The following is a 12,439-nucleotide window of genomic DNA, read 5'->3' as shown; positions in this document are numbered from 1 at the left end:
GGTATACGGTAGCAAGGAATGAGCTCTGAAATTCGGAGTTCCTGAGACCGAAACACATCACAATCAGACCTATTTGTTGGATCTAGGATTTTTGAACTCAATACGTTTGGAATGAAAATTGAGGCGGCAAAAAGTCATAGACAAAAAGAAGAGGGGACCCCGAAACTTGGAATGTCCGTCGCTTTTGTGTGACACTTGAAAATTCATTGCTCCCTGGAGTCATTTGGTCTCGCACTTTCATGGACATTGGCAATGGCTCTCGAAACTTTATTCTCACCGACACTACAAAATATATACACATTTATGCTTGTCTGGCGGACAAAAAATGAGAAAAAGAAGAGAAAAAGAGGAATGAGTACCCGTTATTTGGTATTTCGAATTTGGAATAATTCTCGTGGAAAGCGAATTCAAGATCGGTACATAGGAAATTGGCGTTATTAAAAAAAGATGAAACAATTGAACAATTAAGTGAAAAACTACAAGTGAAGAGATGATACTAGCACGGCTGACACGGAGAATCGGGTTCTCCATCGGGTGTATCCTCACTGAATGTGATTGTGATTTCAGGCATACCACGATGCTCCACGGCTGACATTCTGCAAAAAACGAAGAGATTAACATGTTAAAAAATGAAGTTCGACCCAACTTTTGATTCAAGATTAGATATTAGATTCAAAATTTGAAATATGAGTTAGAGATTCTGGAAATTTCTAAATTTTGAAAAGCCAAGAGATGGTCTGATTGATAATATTTCCGTATACAATAAACGAGCTCACTACTTTTTCTGTAGCGTTGATAAAAAAATGTTTTGAAAATTTATTCAGCTGATCAGAAAATATCTCATATTCTTTTTCTTATTAAAAAACATTTCTTCTTCATAGAACTTTCAGAATACAATTCTAAAAAATAAAAACTCACTTATGCAGTTTCTTCTTCCTCTTCTCGTTCGGCAATCTTGGTAATTTGTAGTCTTCGAAAGGAGCAAGGTGTCTGAAACTCATTTTATAATTCCAGTATTTCAATCCCAACTAGACTCACTTGCAAGTTCGTTCGTTGTATTCCGACGAGAAGCGCTCGCTTCTTTTCTGCATGTAAATTGGTTTGAGTAGGACGTCCGATGAGCGGCTGAAATAATCAATTTGTTAATTACAGTAGTTTTTTTTAATCATGCGAGACATATAGAGGAGAAGTTAGCGCATTCCTCTGAAAATTAGTATTCGAATGCAAGTTGCGATTTCTTTGGACGGAACGAAATATTTGATAAGCTCGTGCAAATAAGTTAGTTATTACTTTTATTATTTTTCAAGTTTTCGTTTTTACCTCGGATAGATGCGCGTTCAGAATTGGCTTTCTATAACTAGAATAACTTCATTATAAACCTTTTTCATCTCTTCTTCTAGTCAACAAACCTGCTATTGCTCATTCTGGAACCTTGTCTTTGTATCTGACCGCCCGTCTCACTAGATATTCTCATCGATGCTGTTCTAGACATTGCTGTATAGTTGTTGTAGTCACTGACGGTGGCACAACATCCGTTCCTACAAAAAGAGGTATTAGTCCGTGCTTTCCCCCATCTTCTGATTTCTTACTTCAAAATGAAAATCAACGTCTGTCTGTACTTTTCTGAGAACGTGAAGTAGATGATGAAGGTGGTTCCAGAATTGAGAACGACGAGAAGGTTTGAAAGATCATTCAGCCAATATGCCAATCCCCTCGTGCTCTGCAACAAATTTCAGAATTGTTTTGTTGACATATAAAGTCACGAGAAATCAACGTCGCGAGGTTGTTTTGTAGCAGATAAACCGACTGGACGAGACACCACACGCAATCACAATGAATTATTCAAACCTCGTCTTGGAACAATGTCGGAAAAATGCTCTCGGAGACGTTTAGAAGAAATGGAAGAGTGTTGCAAATGGCAAAAACAAATGTGACGATTAGTAGCATAACTGTCGTCGACTGCTCTCGTTGTTGCTGAAAATAGATGCCTCGTTGAACATCTGATCACCCATTCTGCTTACCTGTCTCGTGAGCATTTGTCTTGTTTTACTCAGTTTGCACATCGCCACAATGACATGTCCATTGGCAAACGCCATCACTGAGAAGGGCACCAGGAAGTGTGTGACAATGTACATGATTGTGTAGTATCCCACATAGTACCACCTGAGAAATGAACTTTATGATTTCTGCTTCTTTTTCTTATTTCAGTTTCCCACCTATGAGTTCCGGGATCTCGTAACCACTTTTCATAAATCGCTCCAGTCTCCGTGGATACAAATCGGTACTCGAAAAACCTAACGAAATTGTAGAGGAAAGCCGAGACGATGATGACGAGAATGGCATTTCGTGATTTTCGAGGAGTGCACCACACTCGGACTTGTAAAGGACGGCACACAGCAACCCATCGTTCCAAAGTGATCATGACCATGATGTAGACTGAACATGTCTGCATCATCAAATTGATTGGGTAGATCATTTTCAGAATATAGGCCATGTATGTTGATAACGATCGATCGTCGGCCCACAGATCGAGGTTTGGGATTACAAAAATTGGAATGGAGAGGGTGAGAAGCGAGAAATCGAAGAGTGACAGGGCGCATAGAAGTACATTTACCTGAAAAGTTATAACTTCACTCTCTTTTTTTAGAGATCATTCTTTTTGAACTTTTATAAACAATTTTTAAAAACTCACAGATGATGATCGCATGTGCGGTCTACTGAACAAAATAAACGAAAGTGTGTTTCCAAAAATTCCTACCAGCACGATGACAAGGATGGCACATGCCATCAACTGCTGACTTTCCATGTTCTGAAAAATAAATATAAAAATGAAAATGAATGTGAAAAGATGCTAGACTGGAAAATAACGAAAAGGAAGGAAACGAAGAAAATCGGAGCTAATTCAAAGAGCAAAGAAACTAGACAGAAGAACAGAAGTCGTGAAGAAGAAGAAGGCGGAGAAGGGAAAAAAAGAATGGAATACAATTGAAATGCAGATGTAAATGTACTTGACCAGGTTGCGATAAACAAGCTATTATATACAATTTCAGTCTGGTTTTGACAATATTTTTGTTTGTATCTCTTCCTGATTTTTGTTGAAACTCTTCTGGGAACACACCACTCCGGAATATGACAAACCGATTATGACCGGATCAGAGAAAAGACCAACTAGTGTCTATAAGACCCATTTTTTCCCATGTTACTCTCTAGTTGTTTTATCACGTGAAATTTTTGGGGCTGTAGAAGAAGAGGTGGGAAAGGCAAAGAAAGAGAGGGATGAATCATGAATTGGTGGATATGATGATGTGAGAGCAGAAGAGAGGAGGGGAATGTATGGAATTGCTGTTATGAATACAAACAAATCAGCGGTATAGACGGAGAGACAAATGACTATATAATTGGGTTCGTTTGAAATCAGATAACATGAAATATCTCAATGTTCTCTTTTTCTTCGTTTTTGATTGCTTCTTTCTTCTTGTTTTGTTTCAGAAAACACCTTCGAAGATTCGAGATTTCAAGAGTTCAGTGAGTTCGTACCGAAGTTCCCTAGTCAAATCGAGAAAACAAGTGTTCCAAATAAAAGCCTTGTCCAACTTTTGAATCGAATTGAATCATCTTATTTTTCCGTTTTGTTATGATGTGTACTTCTTCTTGAATATCTATCAAATTACGCCAAAAAGGAAAAAGGAAAAAACAGGCGGTTATTTTTTTCTGACTGAAAATATTGAACTACACAAAACCTCCGATCAGTTTGAGTAGAATCGACTTGTTACGGGAGGAAACCAATCACATGAGTGATAGAAAAACGAACAGATTATCTGGTGAAAACCTAAATTGATCATTCAAAAAAAGAGAAACAAAGTATAAGTATGTAGGCTGTACTACGTGAGTATCCGAGGAATTTCTGATCGCAGATGAAGTCCACGCATTCATCAAGACTACGAATGGAATATGGCGCGGAGGCTCTTTCAGTCTCTCTCCACGTGATCTTCTGTCTCTTGCACTTTTCTTTGGAAACGGATTACTGTAATGGTAACCAATTTTGATCACCATATAAGACGGTTGAAATTTCAAAAGTTCAGAAAGTTGAAGAAAATTTTCAAAAATCCAAAATTTTTTGGACCTCTCCAATTAATACTGAGCATTTATATTAAAATATAAAAAAGGGACAGAAGAACGGGGGCAGATTTTCCAAGTTTAAAATTCTGGACCAACATTGAGGGGCAGATTTTCCAAGTTTGAAATTCTGGACAAAATTTGAAGATCTGAAAAAAAGAAAAATTTCACGTGAAGTTTATTTTGGAGCAGATTTTTCAATTTGAAAAATCTGGACAGAAAAAATAAATTTTGATATTTTTGCCGTGAGTTCCAACTCATCCGTTTTTCGTGGAAGTTGAAAACTGAAACTTTTGGATCGGGCGGTGTGTTGAGAAGCTGAAAAAATGTAAATCTTCTGCTTCTGAAATATAAAATATCTCATTCAACACCGAGCTGCAAATATTATTAATTTTTTTGAAAAACGAAAAAGAAGAAGAAAATGCTGAATTCTCAAAACACTTGAAGTCTAATCAAGTGTTCTGTAAATTTTGAAAGATTTTGTTGCTACTGTTTCGGTTCTGTTCAAAAATTAATAATATTTGCAGCTCGGTGTTGAATGAGATATTTTATATTTCAGAAGCAGAAGATTTACATTTTTTCAGCTTCTCAACACACCGCCCGATCCAAAAGTTTCAGTTTTCAACTTCCACGAAAAACGGATGAGTTGGAACTCACGGCAAAAATAACAAAATTTAATTTTTCTGTCCAGATTTTTCAAATTGAAAAATCTGCTCCAAAATAAACTTCACGTGAAATTTTTCTTTTTTTCAGATCTTCAAATTTTGTCCAGAATTTCAAACTTGGAAAATCTGCCCCTCAATGTTGGTCCAGAATTTTAAACTTGGAAAATCTGCCCCCGTTCTTCTGTCCATTTTTTATATTTTAATATATCTGCTCAGTATTAATTGGAGAGGTCCAAAAAATTTTGGATTTTTGAAAATTTTCTTCAACTTTCTGAACTTTTGAAATTTCAACCGTCTTATATATTTATATGCGTAGAGAGGCATAAACAAAAATGCAACAAAAAATAAAATGTAGAGTGAATGATCTACGAGAAAAAAAAGAGAAAGGTATAGGGCAAAACCGCATAATTTGGAGTCATTGTCACATGGGAATATGTATGAATGTTCCAACTAATTTCTAAGGAAAGTCATAGAGTCTAGTGGGGCATAATGTTTCCGAAAACATCTGATGTTTTCAGAAAAATTACAGGTTACTTTGATTGGGTCATATTGAATAAACAAACAACAAGGTAAGTCTCAGATCCAGAGAATAGTTCGATCAGATCAAACGTTGAGGTCTAACACTTGAAAGTTTCCAAGAATCTCAATTAAATAAGTCTTGTTCCTGATCCAGTATAGACCAATTTGTGGAAAAATCGTCTATTCATATATTTTTTCCGAAAGTTCTATAGAACTATTCGAGCAATCTTAAATTTTAATAAGCACGCATCATTTGAAATGATCAGAAATTAGAGCTTCCCTCTTTATATTGAATGAGAATCTACTCTTTCTAGTTTCTAGATCAGATGCATCAATTTCAGAGACACTGGGAATGAAGTGAACCTACTTTGAAGGAAAGAGAAGCATTTCTATTTTGGTTCTCCATATAATTTCAAACCAGTTTCCTTTCTAATGAGTGATAAGTGAGAATGACGTATCAAATGATTTTAAAGTGCCGGATGAATCTGTGATTCCAAAAGGAGATATCAGGAAATATGTGCTACATTCAACTCCCCCGGAGCATTTCCGTTCCGCAAAAAGATTTTTCATTTTTCTGCAAAAAGAGCTGAAATGAACATTGGGGAGTGACGAAAGACAACAAGTAACTGCAGAAGAATGCAATTTCAGGCACTGCGAAGGTGGGTCAATGATGCTAATTGTCGAGTCCGCATCAGTGAAAGAAAAGGAGAAGATGGAGAGAAAAAATAGAAGAAGCTTTCGGCTAACTGTGAATCACTTCACGTGGATGTGCGAAATGTTGCGACGACTATAATTATAATGAGGTCGGAGGAAGTAAGAGAAAAAAGATATAGAGTACGTAATTATTGAATTGTGAGAAGAGATAGAAAGAGAGAAGGTAAACAAAAAAGTAGATAATTGACGAAGACCTACTGATGAATGTTTCATGGTCCATGGGAAAATGCGTACCCCGACTTTTTGATAGACTAGGTCAGACGAGATGCATGAATCACACTTTCGAGAAAATCCTTTCCGGATGGTGCCATGTAGAAAAGGCTTATTCTTTTTCTAGCTCAGGAACCTTCGCTCTGGCTCTTCTTAGAATGAGTAAGAAGAATGACTTTGAATCGAAAAACATGTATTTTTGTTCTCGAAGTTTTCTTGACCTACTCTCCAAGTTTTCATGAAGTGAGGTTTCGAACAAGACGAATGCACTTCTGCAAGGGGGAAGAGACCTCAGCAAGATTCGGAAAGTCATTTGTCGTTTGTTATGCTCGATTCCGTAGGTGCCGTTTGAAAATTGAGTGAAAAATGAGACGAATCTTGTTTGTCATTATTAATTACAGGTCAAAATATTCAAACACATAATTTCAAAAATTTCACAAAAACTTACTTCCGAAATTACGCATTACCAGCAAACTACAAACATCATTGCATTGATCCGTAACTCGAAAAGCATAAAAACTCTTAATGAAACGTCAAAACATATGACGAAAAAGTAGTTGGTCGCTTATATGAGAAACAAAAGGGCACCATGACAACTTCATCGAAATTTGACACCTTCCAGTCTCCGGGGAACAACACAACGATTTATCTTCTGACGTGATGCCATCTTGGAATGTTTCTAATTGCGAAGAAGTTCTCACGAGTTGTAATAAAAACAAGAATTAACACACAGAAAGAATTTCGGAATTCCAGCCAGATAAAAACAAGGAATTGTGAAAAAATAAACATGAATGCAGCGATATGATGTGGCACTTTTTGAAGAGCTTTTCGACCATATGAGTCTCGTAATGAGACAGACAGAAAGAAGAAAGAAGAAGAAAATGATGGACACAATAGGCTGGAAAAGGACAAGAACATATTTCATTTGAAAAATTGGGAATGGATTCCGATAGCAGTTGTCTTTTAGTAGAACTAGGAGCAACGGATTTCGGAGAAAAATAAGGAAATTTTGGTTGAATGCGGAACAATATGCGGACGTAAATTGCTATTATTCTCGGATGCAGTACCTTTTTTGGTGGTCCATTTTGGGAACAATTATTCGACAACAATGAGAGAAAAACCCAAAGGTTATAAGTGAATTTTCGGTCTGAATAAATTGAAAAACGTTTGAAATGGACATTGTTGGAAGCTCACTGTCCGAAATGTAAACAGTTTTTTGAAGTTTCGAAACGTCACTTTCCAAAAATCTGACGATGAAACTTCCTCTCTTTTCTACGTTTTATAGCGTATTTCCGGAGGGCAAATGGATTCAGTCGGAAGTTGAATAGAAATACGGATTGAAAAGGGGGAAGCGAGTGAAGAACGGAGCGAGTGAAAAGTGCGTCGTGAGGTGACGGGATAAGCCACGTGTGAAAGTTGATTTATTTTTCAGAAGAAAGAATTATGAACGGAATCAGAAGAAGAGAAAGAAGTAAGAAGAAGGGCTAAAGTAGTAAATATGTACGAAAAGAAAACACATTCTGGAAGAAGAAAGTGAATTATAGTTATTAGAAAAACGCAGTGCTGGTCATCATTTATGGGTCTCTAGGATTAGACATTTTGGGGTTGAGTCGAAATGGAGCAAGAGAGTATCGCAGAAAAACAAAAGGCGGTGGTTGAAGTTAGAGAAAAGTGTGGGAGAGGAGAAAGAAATTTCAGAATTCTTGGCTTTTTGACATTTTCAGTTTTTATCCTATAGAAAGTTCACAGATTTTGTTAGCCTGACTTAGAGCTGGCTCCCTCAGTCTTCGCTCAGGCTCTCTGCATACGTTGAGGTTCGACTAGGCTGCTAGTATCAAAGACGACACACCAAAAAAAGTTTTGGGTCGTTTTCAAGTTAAATTTCTAAGGTTCGGAGAAAATACCTAATGTAAAATCCCATCAAGAACTGGACGGGATTTTGATCAAGATCTTCAAAATGTTATGAACGTAGAATCAATACCAAAATATAAAATTTGATAGTAAAAAACCCCAGTAGACAAAAATTGGACCTCTTGAATTAGTTCTGAAATTTTTTTTAGTAGTGAACTGAAAAATTGCACCCAGGCAGACCGATGAAAGAGTCCATCTCTTTTGAAGAAAAATCTTCAATTCATCAATTTTTACTTCCCCTTCAGCGTATTCTTTAATTTACTACATGGTAGATTTTGAATAATCAAAAAATTTTATTTGAAAACATATTTTCGCCTTCCGTTCCTTTTTCTCAAATTCTCCATTTTGAAGAATTTGATAGCACAACAAAATACGAATACATCCAGATGGGACTCTGGACGTCAACTGTGGACCACCACTATATGACTATTTTCAGAGAAGAAAGGACCCAACAACAGAAGAAACGAAAAGGGCGACATTTTTGGTAGGTGCGTTTGGGGGAGTGGAAAGAAAAATACGGAAAAATAAAAAGGGAAAAGAAAATGGGTCTGAAAATGACAAGAAGGAGTATCGAAAAGAGAAAATTCAACAGGATCTCGAACACATAAAAACAAGAACTTTTGGGGAAATATGATGGGAAATGGTGGTTTCATTTTCATTTTTCTCATTTAGAGATAGGTTTGAAAATAAGTAAATGAAAAGAGTTTGACCTACCCACATGTGCCTGAAAACTAGATTCTTTAGAGAAAAACACCTGTTACAAGAAGTGGGATGTCGAAGGGAGATTGGTGTCATTTCAGAGATTTCAGAACTAAAAGAATCAACCTTCGAATTGGATCCGGAAGATTCTTCAGACTTTAATACATTCTGATATCAATGGTTTTGGTCGATTAGTCTGAACAGAAAGATCCAAATTTAGAATAAAAAGACCAACTTTAGACTAAAGAACTGAAAGGAAATAAAAGAAAAGACGGAAATCAGACATCTTCATCAATTGAGAATCTTATGAGTAGTCTCAATCATTCCCACATTCATCGTCATTTTTCACGGATACTCAAAGAATTCCGGCAACGCAAACCATGGCGGCTCGGCAGAATTATAGTGTTCAAAGAGTGCATTGCAACTATTCGGGGGCAAAAAAGAAGTGTGATCTCAAATCAAAGTGATCAAGAATCGGAGGAAGAACTAAAACTCTGGAAATAATTGCCAATCATTCTCAATGATTGTTCTTTTTTCTCTGTGTTTTCAGCATCCGATAACAAGTCCGTGATGTTCGTGACGAAACAATCGAAATATCATAGGGATTGGAGAGAATTTGAATGATATAGCAGGTGGTCGAACATGAGGAAGATATCAATGGAAGAGCAAATAAATGAGAAATGAGAAACAAGAATACAAAATAATCAAAATAAGATCTATTAGTGATTATATTGATAGAGTGGTTGCGGTTAGGAAAAAGTGAGGAACATATGGAGACTTGTAAAACTCTCGAACATTCGCAATCATAAAATTGTTTATGATTCGGAAATAATTTCTTCGCAGCAATTTTTTCTCTCTCTTTTTCTTCTAGATTACAATTTGTTCGTCTATGAATATCTGTTTCTGACTGAAATCCTCACGTCAGAGAACTAGTGATATTTCATTCTAATCACTAATGGAGAGCAATTATACGCTTCAATGATTTGCTGTCTGGTTACCAAAATGAATTAAAATAAAAGAGAGTTTTTCTATTTTTATCTCTCTTCATGACGAGGTATAATTGTGGGTGTTCGTCACTAGGGTGAATGTAAATAACCTTTTGGTGACGTAGTTACAGTAGTCATTTTTGCTTGCAGAGAAGAGAAAAAAGAACAAATCTCGAAGAGAATGGAAGTGAATCAGTGTTGATGGCCGCCCATCCAGAGATAGAGTTCGAGATGATATCATTGTGGTTTTTTGCGCTAGTCGCTGTCAAAATCTCGAATCTCGTTTCTTCTCTTCTCCTGGAAAAGAAGGCCTCCCTCTTCTCTCAACGATAACACGCAATTTAGGGTCTTTCAGAAATTTCTGGTGGCACCCTAAAGAACGGAAACTTGTGTGGTATTGTGGTATCCGTTGCTGAAGAAGCAGACGGATTTTTGGAAAAAAGAGGAGAAAAAAACTCAATTGGGTAAAAAAACATGATGAAAATAGAAGGGATAATGAATGGGAAGGGTCATAAAAAGGGAGATGAGGTGACGATAGAAAAAAGAGAAGTCTGATCGGAAACCGAGATGAAAAGCACAGAAAATGGTTTTATGCATTCACTAGTTTCAGCTGCGATGGACCCGAGTGCTTCTAATCGCTTCTTTTTTTAAAAAGAAAACGTGCAAAACCATTTTAAAAGAGTCAATTAAATTATGTAACATTCAAAAAGGTCCCTTCAGGTCAATCTTTTGTTGCACCTAACTTTTGACCTGAGTTGGTTTCTTTTGTCAACTTCTGCAAAATATGAGATCAAAGGAAATAACAATGTTTTGGCGGCTCGTAGTCAACCTACAAAGTAATTTCAAAGTTAACTAGTTGGTCAAGTTCTATGATGAGAAGGATGTAAACTAAAGTCCCTCTATTCAAATGATGTATCGAGTGGCTGTCTCTCGATGGCCATGTTTCAAATTCGGTATGAAATGTAGATAGAAGAAATAACTGAGACTACCCGTGAGTGTACTTGTCAGCGTGACAGAGTGACTGGTCCGATGGACGAAGAACCCGACGGAAATGTGCCGAATGACGGACGGGAAACACGAGCTTGTCAAATGGTTGGCAGTCAGGATGGCAACAATAATAATAATAATATCAATACCTTTCGAACGGACAGGGAAGAGACAAATGAGAGAGAAAATGGTCGGAAAAAGAGAAGAAAAATATAAACTTTGTGATTTGTTTTTCAAATTTTGAATGTGTCGAGTGACAAACAACGAGATTGAAATGGTAATTCTGAAAGAAATTAATAGTAAAGAATCTGAAATTTTTCAGTAAAATGACTGTTTTAAGTGTTCCTAACCGGAATCTACAATTTTCTAATCAAAAGCTCGAAATACGAAAAGAAAACTTCAAGCTGTCAAGACGATGCTCAATTGTGGGTTGTCTGAATCAGCTGTTCCGGTTGGACCATCACTTGAAAGTTTTTCACTCCTCAGAAACTGTCAATTATTTTTATCAAAAAGACATCATTTTCTGAACAAAAACATGTATGATTCACTCCTTTTTTATTCGAATTTCAAACTGAATTATACCCGATCCGTTTTAATAAAACTAGTTTTTGGAGACAATAACTTCTCCTTTATTTGCATTTTAGAAAACATTTTAACCGAAGGTATTTTAACATTTGAGCCTTGGTCATTCAGACATTGAGCGGTCTATTTCTGGTCATTAGATGCTTTATTTGATGCACATGCTTTCGTTACTTTGCAAGAAAAAGGAGGAAAACGTAAAAAAGAAGGAATGACGTCTTGTTGAAATTCGGCTAATTTCAAAAGAAGAAAACTGAATGAAACAAGAAATGAAACTTGAAGAGAAGAAGAGAAGACGTCAGTATCTCTTCCAAAAAGGGTTCCCGATTGAAAAAGGACACCCGAAAAAGGGAAACCGGCGTTTCCGGAGCACCATTTAGAGAAGGCAAGATGGATTGACAATACGCTTCGATATCTGAATGCTGGCCGAATCGGACTATGACCCGGGGAATGGACGATTCCAGATTTAGGCGTCACAGGCGATGTCGAAAAATGAAATTGATGGTTGCCGCTGAAAAGAATTTGGGATGAACAGAAGGAATTATTCATGACATGTTTCGTAGAATCCTAATGTTATTTCATATCTCATCCGATAATGAAAAGGAATTGGAGAAGGACGTTTGGACTCGAACCAATTAGATAGTTCAAAAATCATAAAATGTTGTAATTCAAATCTCATGATAAAGGAGTTTCCAAGTAATACAAGAACAATTTCATTCGAAAAATTTAAAAACGCTATCTACGAAAACTTAGAAAGTGAGCAGCATAAAATGTTCTGCAGCAACCTCAAAAGTGTAAGTAATCAAATATATTTCGAGAGCAGTGATCGTGTCTTGTAGTCACGTATTCAAGATCGTTGACCAGCTCTTTCTGTTCGTCTAAACACTTCCTCAAAACACTGCGTACTTCCAGAATTGTGTTGTTACCGTCTGAATTCCATGTGAGTTGTTGCACTCCCAAATGATACATGTTTGCGTTTTTGATTTCTCACAAGTCTCACAAACATCTGTGTGAAAATATTTCCATTTGTTCTTGTGTCTGACAGGTGTTTCT

General features: G+C 36.6%; 1 protein-coding gene across 1 annotated transcript; it reads right to left on the bottom strand.

Annotated features, from left to right (window-relative positions):
• Positions 1-496: 496 nt before the first annotated feature.
• On the bottom strand, positions 497-2,806 carry GCK72_018011 (uncharacterized protein; the record flags this gene model as incomplete). The annotated part of the gene is made up of 9 exons (XM_053732348.1): positions 497-596; positions 919-990; positions 1,039-1,125; positions 1,410-1,538; positions 1,590-1,720; positions 1,849-1,974; positions 2,022-2,163; positions 2,217-2,614; positions 2,759-2,806. 9 exons carry the CDS (start codon positions 2,804-2,806, stop codon positions 497-499), a joined length of 1,233 nt encoding a protein of 410 aa, XP_053581261.1.
• Between the last annotated feature and the right edge of the window lie 9,633 nt (positions 2,807-12,439).

This window comes from Caenorhabditis remanei, chromosome V, assembly GCF_010183535.1.
Source record: "Caenorhabditis remanei strain PX506 chromosome V, whole genome shotgun sequence".
Classification (NCBI taxonomy): domain Eukaryota; kingdom Metazoa; phylum Nematoda; class Chromadorea; order Rhabditida; family Rhabditidae; genus Caenorhabditis; species Caenorhabditis remanei.
Note: the sequence above shows the minus strand (reverse complement) of the source record. Positions and strands in the feature narration are given on the sequence as shown.